Source organism: Onychostruthus taczanowskii, unplaced genomic scaffold (assembly GCF_017590055.1).
Source record: "Onychostruthus taczanowskii isolate IOZ18803 unplaced genomic scaffold, ASM1759005v1 scaffold3, whole genome shotgun sequence".
Lineage (NCBI taxonomy): Eukaryota > Metazoa > Chordata > Aves > Passeriformes > Passeridae > Onychostruthus > Onychostruthus taczanowskii.
This window is the reverse complement of record NW_024500349.1, coordinates 551,231-575,067: the sequence shown is the minus strand read 5'-3', so window position 1 is coordinate 575,067 and position 23,837 is coordinate 551,231. Positions and strand designations below refer to the sequence as shown.

At 38.0% G+C, this 23,837-nt stretch overlaps 1 protein-coding gene across 3 annotated transcripts in view; it reads left to right on the top strand.

Annotated features, from left to right (window-relative positions):
• Positions 1 to 23,837, top strand: part of UMAD1 (UBAP1-MVB12-associated (UMA) domain containing 1) — a 79,461-nt gene that overhangs the window by 44,122 nt on the left and 11,502 nt on the right. For all 3 annotated transcript variants that reach the window (XM_041408476.1, XM_041408475.1, XM_041408477.1), the window contains exon 3: positions 16,791 to 16,876. In XM_041408476.1, coding sequence (XP_041264410.1) covers positions 16,791 to 16,876 — 86 coding nt within the window. The remainder of the gene's footprint in view (positions 1 to 16,790; positions 16,877 to 23,837) is intronic.

Here is a 23,837-nt window from a genome sequence, read left to right as displayed (position 1 = left end):
AATTTTATAGTCACAGTTAATAACTATTTTTAACTTGGATTGGGTAGTTGTATGTTTCATGCTGAACTGTGCACTTTTCATTTACATGACAAGTTTGTTATGGATTTATTATACATATCAGAATGCTTCACTTTCTTCAGGTAGGCTATTTAATTTCATTGCTGCTTTTAAAATAAAGCTTAGCTTAACTTTTAAAAACATGCTATTCCCAAGTAATATGAAAGGAAGGGGCCTTGTGGCAGAATATGATGTTGCTCCTAGATGTCCTCCTTTGTTTTCAAACACTTTGTCCCATTTTATGTTTCCAGTGTATGCAGTCTCAAACCTCTTTGATGCTGACTAATTGGGGGGGGTGGGAAGACAATGTAAAAGGGTTAATCCGTTACACTGGTATTAATGAGTCAGCTGGATCCCTGCCATTCTCTCATTTCTGGTTCACTTAGCACTGATTAGCACAAATGACACTTAGTTCTGTGGGAAGCAAGCTGTGAGGATTGTAGGTAATGCAGACCTCGGAGGAGAACAGCCTGCTCTCAGGTTAATGCAGGTAGATAAATCCATGCCATGTGGCCTGAGATCAGAAATAATCCTGTTGTCCTAGTGGACCCCTGAGAACACTGGGAGCAGTGGTAGGGATGTTTTAAGCTCACACGTGATAGATCAAGAGGTGGTCAGGTTGTTTTCTGAACTCCATTCTCTGGTGTGCTGCTGGGGATTTGAGCTTTGGCTATACTCACTCACCTGACATGCAGGCACTGGAAGTGAGATGGTGAAAGAAAGTAATTACAGGCACGTCTGTGCAACTGAGAGCCCCTTTCTTAAATGTCAGAACTCTTGTGACAAAGTTTTGAAAAGGCTTGATTGACTCTTAATACAGTGGTAATGTTTCTGTGGTCTGTCCTGAGCTTTTAATTTGGGATTCTGGGACAGTAGTAAAGATACACTAATTCAAAGATATATTGTATTTTCATTACTTTTGATTACAACTGTAACTGTAAATTGATTATAGAAGTAGATAGGGAAAAGGAAATTATCCTTCAGGATACACTTGTAGTCCAGTTACTTTTTACAATGTTTTTTATTAATTTAGAAACTAATTCCAGCAAGACAAACTCAGAATACTTCTCTTAGACCTTCTTTCAACAGGTGCCACAGCCTTTTCTTGCTTCCCAAATCTCTGCAGTTGCTGGGGTGATCTTAGAGGCATGCTCACATCCCATAAGTGAAACTTCGTGTTGTAGCTGAGCTTTTCTTCTGATGACAACCTTTCAGAACAGCTGCCTAGGTTTAGTGTACCCTTTGTGCTGGAGGATGGTGTAGAAATCATGGATTAGGTTGTTTGTAGGACTGTTTGACTTCAAATGTCTTCATCTGAGATCAATTCTTCCAATTTACTCACTGGATGGAAAGATGCTTCCCTGCATACCGAGCAGGTGTTTAACACAGGTGCCTCCTGGGCACCTTTTGGGAAAATCTGTTATCAATACCTGTGTGGGGAGCCTGATCTCCTAAACTGGAGATCTATGTTGCAGCTGTACCCCTTTCACAGTAAGTTAGCCCCAAAATATTCTCCACATTTGTACACTACATCTGCATTTTGACAAACAACAGGCACAATCTTTTAACCTCCAAGTTGCTTAGAAAATTTGAGACTGGTTGTTTTTCAGGCCTTTGTTCCTATTTAATCCCTTTGGGGCAGAACATAACGTGAAGGAGTTTTTTCTAGCCACACAGTTTGAAAGTTAAGTAGTGTGGGGTATCTCAAAGGCAAAATCCTACATGTTGCCTTCTTGTATTTCTGATCTTACTCATTTAAGAGTTTTTTGGCCAGTAGTGGTTTTGCAAGTGTGGATAATCTAGATTTTATCAGCTCACCAGTACCCAAAAGCAAAGGTGCTACTTTCCTCCACTTCAGTGAATCTTGCTTTGCTCCAGCTCTGGTGTTTGCTTGCTGGACTTAGTCAATTGGCTCAATTCCCAGAAAAAGATGCGTTCATAAGCAGAAAGTTCTTTTTTCTTTTTTTTTTTTTTTTTTTTTTTGTCAAAGTCAGTGCAAGGGAAAGGCCTTTGAGTGAGGGGAACAGGAATTCCCTTTCTTAGCAGTGGTGAGTGATTAGATGAGCTCTCGTGGACTCACACAACATCACCTTTATTCAGGCAACAATTAAACATGACTGATCATATTGCATGCAAAAATAGTTGCTCTGTTGAGAAAATCACCCTGTCTTAGGCTAGCTCTGTATGTAGTTGGGCAGATCTTTTGTCACCCTGAAGGAGGGCCAGTCCCCTTGTCCTGCTTCAGACTCTACTCTTCTGCTATTTAATTTTTCTGCAATTTTGTGAACTTTCTTCTGGGTTAGTGTTATGCTGTTCTAGGAAGGTGAATTGGTTTGAAGGGCTTGAGTGATGGAGCAGGTATGGCAAGAGGGAAGACAGAAGTGCAAGGTATGAATGGAAATGCATCCTTGGTTGTTGGTGCTGCTCAGTTGGCTCTGAGTGTCTCATTGCTCAGATATCTGATAGGGATCCACGTCTGGAACCAGGGCTAAGGTGCAAGGAAATTCAGCCAGCAGCAGCCAGACTACCCTCAGAATGGATGAGGGGAATGGCAGCCGCAAACAGCTCAGAGTGGAGAGGAAAGACAGGTCACAAATTTTGACAGCATTTGGCAACCACGTACATTTTCTGCCCTGTTGCAGTGTTTGTGTGTGTAAAATTCCAGGCAAGAAATCTGTTGTCCTCACCTTAAAGGAGGTATGAAGGAGATGTGAAGGAAGATATGAAATCAGTTGTCTTCCAGACAGAAGCTGTGTCTTTGGGGAAGAAAAGGGTGCCATGTTGTTTATGCCCCTGGATTTTTTTTTCCTTCTAGTTTTTTCTGCCTATCAGGCTGCATGATGATTGTGGGGAAATTGCAGTGTGATTTGAATACAGGACACATTCCTGAGTAGAGCACACATAAAGCAGTAACTGCATCATGGAAACTTAATTCTCTCTTGTTTTGTGAAAAACTGTTAATGTACCACAGCAGCTGCCTATCAGATACAGGAGTACAGGTCTTTGTGACCTTTTCTGACTGGCAGAATTTCATCTGCCAGTTTGCAGCCAGGTGAATTAGTATGTGATAACACAGCCCTTTGTGCATAGGATGGGTTGGTTCATTGGTTTTGTAGAGAGACATCAGGGTGACATTGTTGGTCTCTGCTTTTCTCTGAGAACTGAGCTGAAGCAGGGGGTGATAAGGAGCATGGCTAGGAATGGGAAAGAATATCAGTATGACTGTTTCAGGCCTCATCTTCACAAAATTCCTTGTGTTCAGGATTCAGGTCAGTGCATCTTAAACAGAATTTACAAAAATTGTATGACCTCACCTACTTTTTTTATACCTGTAAGAAATGAAAATACGTGGATGGATTCTTTGCATTGAGCAAGTCAGATTTTAGATTTTTCATAAAAATGCTTTATCCGTGGTATTTTTTCAAGCCAGTCTATGGAAGTAGCTAAGGAGCTGTCATCCAGGCTAATACTTTTTGCATCCACAGAGGGCTCCTTCAACACAGCAATGCAGCATTGTGTAGTAAGTGCTCACTTGTCTGATTCCCTGGGGCTGATGGAATGAAAATGAATGCAACTTTCTCACGAGAAGAAAGCTAAAGAAAGTTGCATTGTTGAACGCTTGAAGAAAAGGAGGAAAACTAGGAATATATATTAATCTTTAGTTTCCTACAGCCTACTGATAATAATAAAAATTAACATTTTCTAATATAATAACTTGTTTGGATTTTTTCCCCTATGTTTAAGAACTTTTTCTTATTTTTGATATGTGAGGTCTAGCACAGCTTTGAAACCTTCCATGCTGATTTGTCTTATGTCTGGAGTGAAGACTACGTTTAGATCTGAAATATCCTGCTTTTTCATGGTGGAAAGCAAGACTGATTCTACGAATGGGTATGATTCCACAGGGCAGCTAACTGTCTGAAGAAAGGGTCACTGCTTCTTGCTCCTGGAAGCAGGATTACTTTCCATCACCCCTGTGCCAGCTCTGCCAGCTCATTTGACGTCTGTGATTTATCTCACAAAACTAGCAGAAAGCTAACCCAGCAAAATAGGGAGTATGTGTTTATCTTTTTGCTAGCCAGTTCAGCGAGCTCAGGTGGCTCACAAGCACTTGGGAGAATTTGGGGGCTGCCGTAAAGGAACGAGCTGGAGCACCCATGCTGAGAGGAGAGGCAGGACTGCTCCTTTTGGCAGCACTGAGCTGGTAGCCTGACTCAGCCATGTTGTGAAAGCTCACCCTTAGGTAATAATGTTCACACTACAGGCTGACTGACAGTTCTTCAAATAGTAGCCAGAAGGGAGTTACCAGCTGTACGCAGTTTGTTTTTGTAGGGTGGCCTTGTCTGTTTTCAGTGTGCTGTGTTTTGAAACAGATACTTATTCTATTCTAATCGTGTTATTGCATGAAAAAGTTCTGCAGAAAAATTACATGTGCAGGGCGGACCTGTCTGGGAACTTGGTGTTGAGCAAGTGGATAAGGAGCCACAGAACCTGGAAAACTTTGTACTTTGGTTTCTGGGACAATTTGCCTGTTGCATTTGGAGGGACTCAGAAACCTTTGTACTTCTAGTCTACTGAGTGTTGCCAGCTTGCAAGCCTGAGGAAGAGTGTGGTCCTTCATCTTTGAACATTGAGAAGTTTTTATCAGGAGATCTGGTAGCCCCTGTTAATGTAGTTTACCAGTTATCACCATGGATCTTAAGTGCCCATAAGCCTGGAGTTCCATTGAAACCTTTGCTGCAGAGTTTGAAATCCAGTGTGGCTCACCCCTTCAGCTCCCCAGGGCCTCTGTAGAAGTGGATGTGTGGTTGCCATCTCAGGAAAAAAAGAAATGCTCTTTTTTTGAAAACTGCCCATCTGCCTTCATGCTCTTGAAGCTGGCATGAATCCTATGTGGGTGTTTTGGTTTTGTTTTTCTTACAAATTGAAATGTTTAATATTCAGCTGGAAAATTCCATTTCAATGCAGAGTTTAGGGAAGGCACTGATTTACAGTGCAGGCATAACTTAACACAAGCATTTGTAGCCCTCAGTTTCACACCATGAACAGCTGATAATAAAACAGCTGCTCTGACCTTTTTTCATTTTCTCCACATATAAAAAGAATATGGTACAAAGTCCTGACAGATTTTTCTTTAAAATGAATTATTCAAGTACTGCACAATTTTGTTTTTTCTCTTTGCTTTGTGGGCAGTGTTAATATCACTTTTTGGTGTACATGCAAACATTTGGGCATTTCACTGAATGATACAGCCGAAAACATATCAGCTGGACTTTTACATCTGTTGCTCTTGTGTCTTTGTAAACGGATATTTTAATGTGGTGAGGCTTTTTTAGACTTTGTAAAGCAAATTCCTCTGTTCAGGAATTTTTATTAATCTATTTTTCTCCTCCTCAAAATAACTTCTGCCCTGCTCTTTGGATACTTTCAAAGAATTATTCTAGTTCTTTTTTCTGCTGATATTTCTTTATTTTTTCCATAACAGATCTGCACTACTATGTTTGTGTAATGCAAAACTGGAATTGAATAGTTAGAAAGGTTTTAAAGTAATGAAGCCAGACATACTAAAACTCTGTGAATATTTAACACTATTTATGTTGTTGCCATTAAAACCAAGGAATCTAGCAGTAATATGTTGAAATGAACATTTCCATTTTGTTTACACACTAGTCAAGAGTAATCCAGAAGTTCTGTGGTATAGTTTCTTCTACAAAGCTGGATTTAGAATAAAGTTCCTAGAAGTACTAAACCAGCTTAAAGCACAAAAATAATCAGAAAATAACACTTTAATCCTAGTTAATCCACATTATTGACCTATGTGCTCTAAATAAATAAATAAATAAAATTAGGTAGTCCTTTAATCATCAGTGTCGAGCTGGTTATTCATGACAAGAGGTATAATCCAAAATTCAGCTACTATCCAGGATTTTGTTCTTTCTGAGGACATGTTAAATGGATTTATGTTTTAGTTTGTGAGGAGACTTGGTCGATTAGTTATAGATCCCTTTGTAAGTCTGAGATCAGAAGATGGTACTAGTACAAAAGAATTAACAGTGTAAGTCAAAAGTAGCTTTTCAAGAAGTTATGAAAACAGAGATACTTTGTTATTGAATAATCTGTTGAGATTGCTTTTGGATGTAGGTTTTCCTTTTAAAAAATACTCAAAGCCTCTCTGTACCAATTTTAGGTATGTTTATAAAGTTGTGCTTGTCACTACAAAAAATGCAGAGAATTTATGCTTTTTAGAGAAAAATGCTGTGCTGTTCAGAAATAGTTTGCAAGCATGTTTCAGAAATACAAAAGCAGCAGTGGATGTACCATCAGGTTTTCTGCTCAGAATTGACATTATATAGTCAATTATACAGTGACATAAGATTTCCAGGCTGCTATCTAAAAAATAACTTCCAAAAAAAGAAAAGTAGGGAGGGAATATTTTTGAACCACAGTATTTGTAAGCCTTCTAATAGAATCTTAGGTATTATGATTTAACTTTCTGCATCAGTTGTATTGTGCCTGTATGGCATGCAGACATTAAGTGTGTTTCAGGGTATCTATATAACCTTGTGTATGGCCTTTATGTTTTAAATTAATTCTGCTTAACTTTGTTTCAAAATTAGTGGGGTTTCCATGCCTCTGAGAGGATAGTAGCACTTGGGTATGAAGTGATTATTACTTTGGAAATTTCTCATAACTATGCTACATAAAAGTTACCTTAAATGAGTGTTCTGTCCTATTACCAATTTTCTCCCACAAAGCATTAACTCAGCCTTCTGGTACTTTCAGAGTTTCTAGAAGACATGACAAAAAGTTCATAGTAACTAATGTGAATGTTGTAGGCAGCTGCTCACTTGAAGGCTGTTTGTTGGGATGAGGCTGTATGTGACCATGAGTTCATCTCAGTGCATCGTGGGACAAAGATATAAGTGGCCCTAATATGAGTTAACTGATAGATTTACAAATTTTTAGGTGGGATTTTTCCTCTCTTCCTCTTTATGAAAAGAGTATTTTTTGTTTCAAGTATCCGAAATGCTATCAAGAGAATAAAACACAGCATTCCCTGGAATAGTTAAGGATCTCCTTGAGGACTTCCTCGTCCTTCTACCCTGCTGGAACAGCCCTGAGCATTTCCCTGCATTATTACAGTGGCCTCCCTTGCCTTCCCTCCATTCACAGTGACCAACCACAGCTGTATTTGCCAACTGACCAAGCAGGCCAAGAATAACAGAGCAATGGGTTTTTCCTTCAGCTGGGGCAGTACTCCTCGTCTCTTTTTACTACCCAGCTGCAGATGGTTATATTCTGTAAATTCTAAATATCTCCAAATCTTCTATCTCTGTGCCAGTTTCAACCACATTTGACAATGTTTTCCTATGTTATGAAGGACAGAAGATTGGTCATGTAAATCTAATTCCATAGGAAACCAGCTTAAATTTGCATTGTTTGTTTTCTAATATAATTTACATTTATGTAACAAGCTTCATATGCAAATATCAGACTATCAGCACCTCAGTTTTTGACAGGCAAATAAATTTAATGTGTGTTGGACCTACTGAAATGCAAGTTGCACGGTGTAACCAAGACACTGAACAGGCAGACCATGCAGTAGGTTTTTAAGTGCTAGGAAAATCTCTGTCCTCATCAGTGGGCTTCAGTGTGTGCTGTTTGCTTTCTGGACAGGATTGCCTTTAGAACCACATCATGAATAAAACAGGAGGAAGGGAGTCCTAGTGTCATCGTTAAGTGAGGATACTGAAATAATGTTAATTTCATAGTGGAAAGTGGAATGTTACAGTATATACATACTTTTGAAAAACAACTGAGCCTGTAATCTGAGATAGGTTTTATAGGTTGGGTTAACTAGTGACAAGGAAATGATGCTGCTAAAACATGTTAAAGGGGAGGTTGCTTGCCAGCAATACTCTGTGTGAGCTGTACTATTGTCTTGCTCTGAGTTTGTTGTTATTACTGATGTTTCCCCAAAGCCTTTTACCGTTCATCAGGAACTGAAGAGGTAAAGACTTCTATTGTTTTGAGATTAAACTTTTTATTATCCTCACAAGCAAAAAAAGAAAACGCAGGAAGGAGTTTGAAGATTGTGACTGTCATATTCTCTCAAAGGTAAACAAGAGAAAGTTAGGCAAGAGAAATAGAACAAATAAAGGGAAACAATGTTGTCTTTATCTCCGGCTCTTGGAAAAGCAAAAAGGATCTAGTGGGAGATTGTAATCCTGGAAGAAAATTAAGCTTGCAGACTGAGGCTTCATTTGCACTTGTTGCATACCAGCCTATTGATACAGCAGAGTTGGGTTATGTGAGTGTAGACATCTTCCACTACCAGGAAGCAGATTTGAGAGTGAAGTGGAAAGAGATTATATGAATTAACATTAAACTGTTCTAAATATCTAAAAATTTATGGAACTTTTTGATTTATTCCTAGTCTTAGAATATACTTGCTGTGCTGTGAGATGATTGAGCCTGGTCTAGCTGACCATGACAATCAGGTATCACTGAGTGATTCTGTCTAAAATAAAAAGAGAACAAATCAGTTTATAAAATTTTTCAAAAAAGTAGATTAAATGGTTTGCTTCCCCAGAAAAGTGTGATTCACTTGACCTTGGAAGGTTACATTTGTTTTGATATGGAGTGGCTTAACTGACAGCTGAAGTGAGTGGCAGGAAGATTTAGAGGTTCTCTAGGAATGTCAAGAACTGTGACTTGGTGCATGGAAAGACTGGCCTATGGCATCTGATCTATACCTTCTAGGCAGATTTGCTGATTTTTTTTTTTTTTTTTAGGGCCAATATTAGGACTGGCCTATGGCATCTGATCTATACCTTCTAGGCAGATTTGCTGATTTTTTTTTAGGGCCAATATTAATGATGAATACCAACATGCAATAGGTATGCTGGGGGCTTATCCACACAGTGTCAGCTCAACATCGGAAGAGCAGTGGACAGTTTTGAGGTTTCCCTGAGGCAGTGGCACACACACACACAGACAATACCAACATGCAATAGGTATGCTGGGGGCTTATCCACACAGTATCAGCTCAACATCGGAAGAGCAGTGAATAGTTTTGAGGTTTCCCTGAGGAAGTGGCACACACACACACAGATAAGCACAAATCTTGTGTCAGAAGACTTAGAAGATGTACATTTCTCTTGTTTAGCTTTTTCATTCAGCTTTTTCCTTATAAAATGACTGAACATGTCATAAGCCCTTACTTGGATCTATACTGTTGATTGCTTCAGTCCTAAGGTTGCATTGAGTAGCTGGTAAGTCACATCACTTGCTCGTTCTGATAGCACAACTTGATAAGAAAGGTGTGGCAGTATCTAAGGTAATGAAGTCTAGAATAGCATTTCCAAATAGGAAAATGGAAAAACGAGATCTCTGGAAAGATATGCTGTGGTGAGGGAGTTCGGTGTTTTGGTGGACTACTGAGAAAGGCTGGCATGCACATAGAAAGGATGAAAACTACTTGCATGGATGCATCACACCAGAAAATCAGAGTGAGATTAATTCCTGGCATTTCTTTATGCTTGACATGAAAGTCTCATAACCTAAAACCAAAGAAAAATAACATTTCATCATGTGGAATGTGTCTCATGGACTAATTAGTTCTACAGCTTGTTTTGAATGTGACTGTGAATCTGGATGTAACAAAAAATAGAGGGATAGATAAAACTGAGAGATGAGAGATGCTGAGGAAGCTCCTTCTTTGGAGCCTCAAAATTCAGCTGAACAGCCTGAGGTACATAGTTTCTTTCACTTTGAAGTTAGCCCTGCACTGAACTGGAGATTAGACTGGTGTGATCTCCAGGATTCCTTCCAATCAAAATTTTGATATAAAACTTTGGCTTTGGATTCATCAGATTTCTGGAAAAGTTGGGCACCTCTTAAAAGAGAACCTTTTCAATGGGTGTTGGAGGAGTTGGAATGATTTAGCCTCAGTGAAGTGGTTGGAGATGGAGGTAGAGGACCTAAACACTAAGGGTCCTTTGTTTCAGGATTCAGGAAAGCTTTGAAAGAAGTGAAACTTTTAAGTAGTTGGAAATATAGAAAAGCACAGAAATAAAACACTTTTTGCAAACTTAAAAATATGTAGATCTGGGATATGGAAACTACAGGAGCCTCTATCCTCTTATATTGTTTTTCTATTGCTATCTTCTGAAAAGTTTTTGTTTGGGAGAAACAAAATATTTTTCGTAGGGAAGTTTTTAATCTGTGGTTTCAGTGTGATCTTGATAGTGGTAGCAAGTTGAGGACACCCTGACAGAATTGTTTAGGAAAATGGATTCTACATTAAGAATGCCTGCAGAAGGATGGGACACCAAAATCAGACTGGGTGGCAATGTGGAGTGCCACTCCCATAATCTCCAATGGCATGTGCTGTAGCTGGATTTGCTGTTCTTCTTAATTGGGAAAGGACTGAACCTTGTTGCTTCATGTCTGCAAATGCAAAACCATTTTTGTAACAAGGTAATGTTTACCTTGTTACAGTTTTCCCCCTGCCTTTTACAAGTTTGAGGAAATCAGTTTCAGGATTCTCATTGTGGGGTTTATATAGATTTTTCTCGTGGTTCATCAGGCGAATTAGAGAAGATGCTGGTTAAGTTTTACTCTCTATCAAAGATTTATTTGTAGGACCTCTTAATACACTATTGAAACTCAATGTAAGGCTGCCAAACACTTACTAGACCTCTGCCTTAGCATGGACTTAGCCAGACTTCCTTCTCACTAACCCTTATGCAGCATAGACTCTTAAACTCTTGTTTTGCTGGAAGTTGCAGCTGTGGAGAATCTTTCTGCTGATATATTGGTTTTTTTTAGGGGATATTATTAGCTTGTTGAAATGAAACTGCTGTTGATATGAAAAGCTTTAATATGAAACCAGGATGAGGTGACCTGAAACTAGGATGACTTCATTGTTTTGCCAACTAGATATATATTCTTATAAGGCTATAATGTCTTGGCCATGTACACGTGGATGATAATGAAGATTAATATGTAGTTTTATAGCACTAATACTAGACAGCATGATAGTCCCACTTTTAAGAAAATGGAGGAACCAACTGTTCAGCAATGTCCCATCTGTGCCATTGAAGAGGACAGCAGTGGCCGGTGCCTTATTTGATTCAGATGGGCCACGGAATGATCTGTTGACCACCAATGCAAACTGTTGAATTAATTACAGTTTATTGTGTACAGTCCATTCAGGGCAGGTGGAATAGATGATCTTTAAAGTTCCTTTCCAGCCCAAACCATTCAGTGCTTCTGTGCTCATTAGCAAAGATTTCTAAGAGTCTTCCCTCTGTCTTTCCCTGTCCTCTGTTAGTTGTCTTGATCCCATAAAATCAGTACAATTCTGTGTTTGGGGTACTGCCATCGAGGTTCCCTGGCACCACCCCAGTGCAGTCCCCAGCTCACTCACTGGGTAGAAACTGGCTGGTAGGTGGAAGATGTGACCCTGGAAGTGAGTGCTGGGGAACCAAGCAGGGCTGGAAGAGACTGAGCAGAAACACATTTCATCCCTGCTGAAAGACCTGGAGGCAGAGAGGAGAGCAGGACTTGAAAAAGTGGTGCTATCAACCCCCTTTGCATGGAAGTGCCCTTGCAGGGACTCCTGAGATGCAGATGTTCAGAGGGAATTACAATACTTCTTAAATACCTCCTGAGATTGAAAGCACTGTCAGTATTGATGGACTGAAGCCTGAAGTTCTGATAGTTTATCCTGGAGCAGGGAAACTTAAAATTGCTGTGTCTGACCTTTCTTCCTTATCTCAGGGAGAGAGAGGAAGATTTATGAGTAAGAAAGAAGGAAAAGAAACTGTAGTAAAACTTTGATTCTTCCACAAAGTCAGTCTCTCCTGTTTCAGATCTTACTAATCTTCTCTTAAAACTTCTTGTCTTTTTGCTGCCAAGTAGAAGCCAGAATATTCTTTGTTCCTGCCATCTCTATGCAGGACATAGAAGATAATGACAGGCAACAAAGAGTTAAGTAACTAACTAAAGTATAATGGAAAATAGCTGTCTTCCTTTTGAAGCTGAAGGTGACATTTGAATATCTATGTATTTGGTAGCTAGTTACTGCTTGCTGTGTTGTACGTGCTTCAGTGTCTCACAGGAGTTTTACACAGGCCAGGACAAAATGGCAGTCTATATTATAAAGTACATTTACAATTGGTTTTCATTTATTAAACTGAGGGTGGGCTAGGCTTTTAAATGTTGTCTGTTGATCAAGAGCCTACACAGCTTGAGGCTAACAAAATGCTGGAAGAGGAAAGAGTATAAATAGAAACACCACTTCCTTGTTGAGTAGAAGCCAAACTTCTGGGTGAACCTTTCTATATGAGAGTTCGCTGAGGTCCAGATAGACAGCTGAATACAGATTTCTGAAGACACCAAAAACTCTGAGTTCTGAGGGAGGGTATACATAGTATATGCTGAGGACTGGACTAGGAATTTCTTTCCTGTGGAACACCTGGCTGCAGTTCTTAGAAAAAGATACCAGTGGAACTTGGAGAATGTTGATGAAAATCCAGCATCAGCTTAGTGAAAGGAGAAATGTATTTGTGACCTTTCAGTGCAACACTGATTATTTGGGCCTGGAAAAAGCTTAATATAACTTAAAAACAGCCTCCCAAGACTGAGGATTTGAAATACAAGCTTATCTGGACAGTAGGATAAATACGCCTACTACTTTCTTTTCAAACTTTAAATATTTTCCCACTGGTAAGGAAGGGAGTATTTTACAGCAGTGAGCATGATTGGTTTTTTTCCTGATAAATTTTCCCAGTGGTGTACTGCATATTACAGATTAGACTGCTGATATTTAAACCATATTACTTTTCATGAAGTGCCCTCCATTTCTAATTCTTATAGACTTCAAACAGTATACATAATTTTTTGATATATGACTTAGATTTATTTTCTAGAGGAGTTTTATGACTGAAATTTACACAATGCTTAAACTAAGGAATATATGAGCCACAATCTAAGTGGTTTTTAAAATAAGTAATTTTGTCTTTTATCCCCTGATTAAAATACAGCTTTAAAGTTGCTCTAGTTCAAACAAATTAATTCAAGAAATCTTATGGCCTATATTTTTACAGGAGTTTAGTCTAGGTGATTACCATGGTCCTTCTGCCCTTAGCTGTGAACATATTTGCAGTTCTATGAATTTCAGTTCTGATGAAAGACTTCGTGGGGGCCCTTTCCGCTAAGGTCGTGTATTTGTGACCTTTCTTCAGAGCCAGATTTCAGTTGCTTAGTTTGGCAAAAATATGGTGGTATACCTATTTACATCAAAATTGTGTAAGAGAACTTGTTTGGGGGGGTTTTCTCCCAGGTTGGAGGGGAGGGTGGCTTGGTTTTTCCCCAGTCAAAAGCTATCAACTAAAATGTTTGAAGTGCTCAAAAGGACCCACTCAGTTCCTGCACCCAAAGGTCTGTGCTCTCATGGATGTCTGTCTGTTTGGTGTTTGGCATCATCCCCCTTCCTCATATAGTGGTAGGTGGGTAGGAAGAGGAGATAGCAGGATTGCAGAGGAGAAGAGGAAAACCCAGACTAGAGAAAAGCATTTTAAAGGCTGAGCCTGAAGAGGAAAGACAAACTATGACTTCCACTTAAGGAAAGAGATTAGACTGTAAGTCAATGGGAAACCAAGGCAAGCTAAACAAAATAAAAAAAAAATGGATGACTAAACATGATGAGTCAGCTATGGCAAGGCTAGATAGGGTTGGGAATTGATAGAACTGGGGAGGCATGTCACAGTTAATTAATTATTTGGGCCACTAGAAATAAGGATGAGTAATTGGTTGAATATTTGAGATAGGAACCAGTGAAAAAACCACACTGAAAATACCAATTTATCTGGAAAAATAGTCCATCCTGCTGGATGTCTTAGACAGTTTGGTGTTTTTGGCAGCTGCCTATCACTGCTTTAACTCCATTAACTCAAATAATAAAAGTCTGTACAAAGAGTCATGGCTTATACTTGCAGGACCATATGCCTGAAAATTTGGCAAGATGTTGGGGTTTCCCCCTTTTTTTTATTAACAAAGAAAAATTCTGCATTGAAGTGTAGTTTCACAAAGGCACTTTGAATTGTGAAACAATACAGGTGTTCCTATATTGAGCTTGTGAATTTTGGGAGCTGGATGACAAAGTTCTAAGTAAAAAATTTCATTTCTCTCTAAATGAGTTGTTCTTATTCTTCCTTTCTTATGAGTATTTATGACCTTTTGGTCCTGATTACAAACCAAGACTCTTTTCATCTTAAGGAAAACTAATTGCAGGGAAAAAGTATATTCTGGATAGCATTAACACATATGCATTGGGTTTTCTTAATGTGTTGTTTCATGCAAAAACTTTGGAATGCTTTCTCTGGAATAATTTGTAAAGACAAGGAGTAGCATGTTGGTTCCTGTGTTTATTGAATCTCTGCTGTAAGTTTTTCAGTATGTTTCTGCAAACACCCAGCTTCACCCAGTGTGTCGCCTTGGTAGCGGCTGCCCGCACAGCTCTGCCCTTACGTGCTTGGCGAGTCCTTGTCCGGCTCACTGCAGTCTCCTGGCACCTTCACAAGTCTTCATCACACAGCTAAGCTCCCTGATCTAGGGAAAGGGTATCCTGTGGAGTGTTTCCTCTTGCATTGATCATGGAATGTAGGACTAGAAGGGAACACAAAAAGGTCATTCATCTTCCTTGTCTTGGCATGATTGAAACCATTCACAACAGATGTTTCCTCAACCCATCTCTGAAGCCATTTGGAGATTAACCACTGTTAAGAGAAACTGTTTCGCTAGGTTATTCAAAGTGCTTAAGTAGCCTTACTCCTGGAGAAACTGATCTAGCCTAAATTTGCTACAATTTAAATCTGTTTGCAGTCTCATCCACAGCAAGTGTACCAAAAATACGCCTTACTGCCCTCTTCCTGTATCTGTTAACCACTTTTACACCTCCCTAAGGAAGGGTGCATTTACAAAACTTATAATAATTTTTGTTTGCAGGCCTCTACTTCATTAAAAATGTAAACTTATTGTTTAACATTCATGATTTTCATGACCGTTATTTACCTCGTTATCTTATAGGTGCTTACAAATTGTGTTTTTCAAGGTACTAGGAGTAGAATGGAAGATTAACTGAGTCCCCATCTCCTTTGTTCTCCCACACCCCTTTTTTTTTCATAGATCTCGTGAATACAAGTTCTTTGGAGTGTTTTATGTAGAGAATTACTAGTTTACTAAGAAGCATCTTTCAACTTCAGAAGAGGCCTTGGAAAGTGTAGACATTAATGAAATTAATAGGCAAAGACCTGTGACAAAGACGATGATTATGATTCTCTGTATACACTGCTAGGAATAACACTTGGGTATTAAAAGCAGACACAAAAATTAGATATTAGTGCTTGTTTTCATAAAAAACTTTACAAAATATTGCATTGTGCTTGAGGGATCTGACCAGTCAGACCTGGGGGGCCATGGCAGTATGGAACAAACATGCATGGACCTGAGTGTCATTGGCTTTTCAGCCTAACTGGGCACAGGCAGAAGTGGGCTGCTGTTTTCAAAGGCTTCTACCTGGTGCGTTGTAAACCTCTGGGGAAAATGGAACAAAGGAGCCACAACCAATGTTTTAGCAAAGAAGTTAAACCACAGTAACTTGAACTTTATTTTGAATTGTTGCTGCAGGACTCTTTAAAGATACATACTTACAAAATATGTCATTACAGAAAGCACTATGAATTCAAATAAAAATAAAACCAAAATTATGTAACTAAGTTTTTAATCTTTCTCAGTTGTCTGCTCTTGCAAACTAATTACTGACTAGTACTAACAGCAGAAGAAGATAATCTGCAAAATCTTTACAGCTTCTGGTACACTCCTCCATTGACAAAGAAAACTGGAGAAGATAGGATAGGTAGATGTTGTTTTGCAGCATCTGAGAAACAAATTTTGGTTTTGTTTTGTTTTTTTTACTACATTTACCTTTTTAATAAAATTGATAATGTACCTTCTGTCTTAAAAATAAATGTGAAAGTAATCTGTCTCTTGTTTATTGCCATGATCTGCCCATCTTTAGACCAGTACCAGCTGCAGCTTTTGGGATAGACTGAGTTGTCATTTGGTAAAATCCTGGGCAGAGGTGGTCCCGTGTGTGCAATGGGAGAAGATTAGTGCCCAGCCTGCCAAGCAGTCTTTGTCCCCATACAGTCAAAACCAGGCCATTTCTCAGAATGCTTTGTCTCTCTGCACTCATGCACAGATATCGACTGTGTGGAAATGAGGCTATGAATGGGATAGAGTAACAGTGCTTCTAGCCTGACATTGGATTGGGGTGTGACGGATGTGCACCTGGTGTCTCCTTTCCACTACACAGTCACACTGCTATGTACCCTTTGATAATTATTAGAACCTAATAGTCCTAAAAATAGGGGCCCTCCTTTCACCCCTTTTCCCTCAAGAATTTTTTACTTTAAATAATTGATACAGATTTGTTCCCAGGTTTTGCAGGTCACTTGTTAACGTTTTTGTCTTTATGTTCAAAATTTCTCAGTTCTCTCATTTTTTCTCATGTTCAAAATTGTAAATATAAGTGTGGCAACAGAGTCACCTTTCTCAGGGTATTTTATTTTAGGAAGACTGAAGAGGTTTTCTTACTTTACGTAAAATATGAAGGACTTCAGCGATTTAAAAGTTCGTTTTTGGGTTTTTTTTAACTTTGGTAGGTGACACAGCTGATGATCAAAGTAGAGACTCAAAGGACAAAACTTCATTTCCAGAGACCAGACCGATGTACAGTCAGCCTTCACAGGTAGGAGACTTTTTCCTTATGCACACACGATGAAACTTCCATAGCAGCTCATTTAAGAAGCATGAATGTGCTGCAGAAGATGATTTCACCACATTCACATCTTCCATTGGCTGAGTCACTCTCAGCTTTCCTTGTCATCTATCATAAAAGTAGCACTGCTATTAATTAGATGGCAGTAATATGAAGCCCACTGCTGTGGATTTGAAAAGGAAATAGTAGAAGTCTGGGCTGGTATTGCTGGATATCTTATTTTTATACTTGAGTTGTGCAAGCATGAAACTGTAGCTAGAATGTTAATGAATTGTATAGATGCATTAGTGTGGTGAGTAGTGATGGCAAATGTCACACATTTACATAAACCATCTATTTCCACAACTACCATATGAGTAACATGTAAACATGTGAGTGTCTTTACTGTGTGTTTCCTTTCTGTTTCTCTACTATGCGGCTGTAAATCTGAACTTCTTTTTCTTTGTTATATTTGATATTTGATACATGTTTACAGGTAAGGGCTTTTCAGAATATTTCTGCATATGATGTACATCTTCTCCATGTACTCTGAAAATGTTTTTGTACCATTTATGGGCCTGTTTTCCATTGCCATATAATTTTAGACATTTGCAAGGTGACTGAAGATGTTTGGCTTAGACTTTTTGTGCTTTTGTGGTGGCTCATTTTTTTTGCTTAACCTATCCTGTCTCTTTTTCCCATATCTCACTTTGGTACTAACAGTGTCTGTCTTCTCTCTCTTTTCAGTGCTGTTTCAATATTATTGCTATATTATTATTGCTAAGTCACTTGGTATAGTAGAGGTGTGTGTGACAATTTTTTTCATCTCTAAGAGTGGTCTGTGTGTATGTGTGGCCTGTAGTCTTCTTTTCTAATTTAAAATTTAAAACTGTGTCCTGTACAGAAATCTTTAATTCATCGTAATTCATTACTCATTCAAGTAATGAGTAGTTTGCATTCTGATAATGTTAAAGTATGAATTAGTTCCAACCAATTGCAAAGTTTTAGTCTAAAGATCAGATGCACATCTGAGCCAGGGTGTTTTGCAACTGAAGTCCTGCAGATCTGGGCAGTATAACTAATTGATGTTGTAGTTATCTACGGGACAAGCGTAGTTTCCTTTAATGTGATGTTCTTGCTGGGGATGGCCAGTTACTGCAGCCTCAGTGCTTTGTTCAGTTCTGTGGAATTTCAGGAAAAGAGGAACTTGTATTGGTTTTAAGTTTCAAGAGTTAGAAAGAAAAAACAAAGTTTTCAAAATAAAATAGCAGATACTACAGTGAAAATTAAACAAAGATATATTTTCACCTTTCTATTAAAATACTTACATGTCACAAAAATACTCCTATGAACTGGCTTGTGACAGAATCAGTTAAATTAAAATCCAGCACTACTTAGGCAATTCATTCCAGTCTAGATTTCAGTATTTGGACTTCACATTTACTCAAAGGAATTCTCAAGTTCTCAAATTAAGTAGAATAATTGTGAATCATGGAAATTAAATGGGTAGTTCTGGCTATTAGGAAAGTAATGTTCCTCCTTACAATGGTGAGTATATTTTTGTAAATTAGTGGGAGAATTTACCAATTTAGAGAAACTGGAAAAGCATTGTATTACATATTCCATGTGTCATAGAGACATAGCACATAAATTGAAATAATAACCTTGTTAGTATAAAACCACAAATTCTTGATAAACATACAACAGGATGCTAAAATATAGTTGTTACTGCAAAGTGGCATCTGATATTTATCGTGCAGAACAGAACAAAAGAACATTTAGTTCATCAACTGCTTCATCATTTCAGTTGCTGGAAACCTGATTTTATTTTTAAATATAAACTTTCTAACTTTATTAGATATAAACTTTGTGGAACATGAAAATTGCTTTTGGAAATGTGATTTAAAGAAGAATGAAGTAATACTTTGTTCATAGGTTTTCAAAGGGGAAATGAGGTTGAGTTTGATTTTTTGAAGAAATTATCTTCTGGGGTGTTTTTTGGTAATGGCCATCATCTTTGGAACTTCCCATTTCTTTATGTACTATTGGACTTGTTTGCTGTACAATCACTGAATTGTCAAGTTCGTATATTTGTATAATCTTGTGTAAATTATTTAAACAAATAAAAGTTCACATCAAGATGGTCTTGCTGCCACTAGGAACGTGCAACAGAACCTCTTGCAAGCCCTGCCGTTCCTCGGTTGGGGTTGTTTCCAGCTGTTTGGATATTGCATGCCTGTTAGGGGAATTGCAGGGTGTTAGACACTCCTTGGAGGAAGGGTGTTCTCAAAGGCCAACTAAAGCCCAAGCATTTTGTCTTCTGCTTCAGACAGAAGCTCCTGCTTTGAGCAAGCTCCCATATGGAGTGTCCTCTCATCTCCTGGAGCTGGTCAGTCTAGGGGGATGTGTTGTTGTCCAGCAGGGTAATGAGTGCTCTGGGCCTCATCAAGCATGTCTGATCCCTCTGAAGTTGCTTCAGGCTCATGAGCTAAAAGTCACACACACATTTAAGTGCTTTTCTGGATTGGGTCCAAAATGGTTAGTGCTCTGCAGGGCTGAGAACTTAAGATTAGTCTTATTAGTGACTAAATTGGTAAATTAGTGACCATGAAATACAAAGCTAATTTTAACTGCAACACAGTGATAATAGAAAGAGACACTATGGTTTTATTTTTTTTTATGCTTGTGATTTTTCCATTATTACTGTACAATTGCCAGCTAATTCAATCTTTATCTCCTTTCAGTGGGAATTTGAGGTTATAGAAAATAGCAGAATGGAAAGGTTAGCTTTGATATATGAAGAGTGCTAGAGATCTCAGTAATGTGGTGAGGTTATTTTTGATAATGAGCTATTCAATTGGTAAAGCAAATTAGTACAACCATGTATTTTTGCCCTACTGTGAGAGCAATTATGTAGTGTATCTATTAGGAGACATAAAAATATTTTTGACAGATGGTATGGCTTTGAATTAGGATTTATGAAGATTATTGTATGTCTGCTGTCCAGGACACCTGGGATTATTACATTGATGTAAGAAACAACAACAAAAAAAATTCCATTTCTGATAATCGCTGCAGTGTTTTGTATCTCCCTACTGTCACCTTAAAAAGCAGTTCATGTTTATTTGATCTTGCACTTCTGGATAATCTGACACACGTTCTTTAGCCAACAGATGTCAGCAGATTTAATGGGGGAAAACTGGACCAGTAAGTGTATTAAAATAAACCACCATAAAAATGAAAGCCATCTTTAGATTTTAAATTAGGATTTTTATCTGGCTGTGTCTCTTTTTTTTTTTGTTTTTCCTTATAGTCCTGCTTCTCCCTCAAACACTTAATAGTTATTGCCTTCTATCTAAGGAGCTTGTTATATGTTTTCTAGGGCAAGAGAGAATCCCCCAAGGGATTGCTTAATCCATAATTATCTAATTTATATGTTGTTGTTATAGCCACTCTAATTATATACCTTGCTGTGATTCTTATCATCTTAGGACTTCGGTTTCTTTATGAATTGTAATAGTTCTGCTATGATTCTTGTGCCCTTTCTTTTCATAATTTGCTGTTAAAAGCTGAGAACACAGCAGATAGAAGTTCCTGAAGTAAATTTTAAATTATCTGTGATTTTATGCATATAGAAACAGGTATGCACCATTTTAGGCAAGCATCTAAATAAATTAGGAAAATTTTTTTTATGTCTGAATTGGCATTGACTCATTAAAGTCATCCTTTATACAGCTGCTGTATAGGATTCTGCATGGATGTAAATAACAGTTTCCCTGACATCTGGTTAGGGGATGTATGAGTCAGAAATACTATGAGATATAAAATATCAAGGAAGAGAAAATGAGAGTTGAGAATCCACAGAGTAGTAGAAAAATAATTTAGTTTTTTTTTACCCTTCTAGTGAAATTAACAGGTATTGCTGAAATTGATAGACTTTTAGGATATCCTTTAGAGCAGATCAGCTGATATAATTCCAGGGCATGAATAACATTATTGTTATCTTGTTTTCTTTTTTTTTTTTTTAATTAAAATGAATTGCTTCTATCGGACCTATTGTTCACTGTTTTTTCCTTAATGTTTGTCTGTCTAGATTATTTTTACAAGTTACTGGAAAAGGAGTTATTACTGATCATGTCTCTGTTCACTTACTGACTCTTGGTTTATGGCTCAGGGGGTCTCATATTTAAAATCACAAGAAGGGTGTTGTGGGCTAGATTTGTTGCATCAGTTTAAATTCCCTACATTTACTTTAGAGAAAGTGGTTGAAATTTCAAAATTGTCGTGATCATATAATTTGTGATTAGTTTGCTCTCTTTTGACAAAATTCAGAATCTATTGAAAATGTTGTTGCTTAGCTTGGCTTTTTTCCTTTTTTTTAGAAGCTCTTATAAGGTAGAATTCTAGTGATGGCCCGGTTAGACTAATTGCTTGTCATATGTCATATTAACTCTAAGATCTTCTTTTTCATATATAAAACCTGTAAAGCATGTTGGTCCATATTTTCTCGCTTCTTAATTGCATATGTAAGCAATAATCACTTAATGAAATTATCTACTCTTAGAAGGGACTGGAATAAGACTGTCTGCAGCAAGTCATCAAGCAAATACTTTTCTCTGAAAAGAGAAGCTGGTACCATCAGAAGAAAGATCTTATGTTTTACTCAACTATCATGCATGATCATAAGCTGTAAGAAGTGAAGTTTTAACATTCTCTTTAAATAAGAATGATTGCTGTGCAGCCTTGGCAGCTGCAATGGACATCACCTTTCTTAGCTTCCTTCATCCTTTGTGTGAATGGTAAATAGCTGGAACTTCACTGGGGAATCCATGTGCAGCCACAGATGGAAAGTGCACATGAAGTAGAGCTGGCATATGATAAGAAAGGCACAGTATATATATCACAGCTTGTGATCTTACTGAGAATGAAGTAAAAAAATTCAGCTAAAAAAAAGTTCAATATTAGCATGTTACAGCTATTACATTTTACAACTATTACATGTTGCAACTATTAGTGTGCAATAACATATTTACTTTGTAAAGCTTCATTGTATCATAATGTTCATATTACTGTCTGCTAGATAATTTACCAAAATATTTAGGAGATCTTTTCATTCTAGAAAAATCTCCAGAACATGTAGACCAGTGGGCTTTTGTCTGCCATTACTGGACAACAATTGGACAACTCAGGGGGAAGGGGAGAGTTTATATACACATTATGTATAAATATGTTAGGTATATATATATATGAGAAAGTCTGCTCCTCGTGTCATAAAGGATTAGTTGCAGTGGCCTCACAAACCACATTTTATAAACTGTGATTTGTGCAAGCTATTGACCCAGGGTCAACCAGTAAGACCCAGGGTGTCTTGCAAGACTGTCACCTTGTAGGGTTTTTCTCATTTCTAAGGTGAATATCTGGACTTGTTTGTGTAACATGATACACAGCTGGGGTTATTCAGATACTTAGTAATCACAGTAGCATCATTAATACTATATCCATTGTCTTTTTTTTAAAGGAAAGCATTATTTTTTTAGATATAGGGAACTTGAGTGGGAATTGAGAGATGTGAATTGATGTGGTTGTCACCAACTTCCTCTCTGAACTTAGGAAACAGTTCATTTTAAAAAACGTAGTGCAGTGCTGTCTTACACTTTTCTATAGCACTTTGCAAGTGTGAAATACTGTTAAACCTTTGTGTCACTTCAGCTGAGATTTCAGTACAAGGACTGAAGAAGCCTTACAGTCTTCCAAGGTGGGACATAAATGTTCTGTCTGGCCAGCAAATACATGGAAACACAACGAATGGATTGGAGCAGCCTCTCTCCCACAGCCCTGCCTGTGGAGCCCGGAGTCAGTGCTGCAGTCACATTGCACAATTTGTGAGGTTTGAGCAACAGAATTAAAAATGACATCCTGTAGGGACAGAACGACACATAGGCGTGGTATATTTTCATAATTCAGTGCCTGTAGATAGCAAAGTATATACCTACATGTAAAAAGTTCATAAAATAGTATAGTTAGCCTGATTTTCAGACATATACACCAAATGGTGATCAAGCACATCTATGCAGAAGCACACTATGCATAATTCCCTATTTACTTTCAGCAGAGACTCACTGTCTCTCTTTATGTTTGATTTAATTGCTTGCTTATTCAGTTACATTGATTGGTTATTTGTAGCAAGAGATTCTCAACCTAGGTGCCCAGATGTTCCCATCACATTTTTTAGCCTTTCTCTAATTTTGGGATCTTCTGAATAGCTAATCCCAGATAAAACTACTGATTATCCTGTATCTCTTGCCCAAATACATGTGGTTAGACTAAAAGCCAGTAATGCTGGTTCACTTTGCTGCTGTCAACAAATTGATCAGTTAGTCATCCTGCCTCTCAGAGCAAACCTTCTGGGCTTTCCCAATATTAAAATTGATCTAAAATGCAATGTAGATCGTACATTACTTGATGAGACTGTGTGTGAATATGGTACAGTGATATTTACAATGTGGTGCATTAGCATAAACTGGTGGGTGAAAGACCATAGCATAGGGCAGCTCATTAACAATTACTCTAAAGAGCAATTAAGGGAAACAACAATGTCTTTAGCTTAGATGCACTGCCACTTTCAGACGGAAAAGAATAAACAGACATAAAACTCACCACAAATGGCAGTGGGTAGTCCATTTTAATGAAAGAGGATATGACATGGAAATTTTCACATTTCAGCCCAGAATGCTAATATTGGTAAGACAGGAATATGTTTCTCTGTACATTCCATCAGTGTTGTTTGATCCTTTTGCTGTAATGTACTTCTGCTGTAATTTTTGCCTTAAAAAAACCCCAAACCATAACTTCACAGCTCCTGTCCTTCTTGTGAGAGACAGTGCATTGGGAAGAACATATTCAAATTTTGTTCTAAAGCATTTTTGAAAAATACAAAATAAAATGTAAGTTA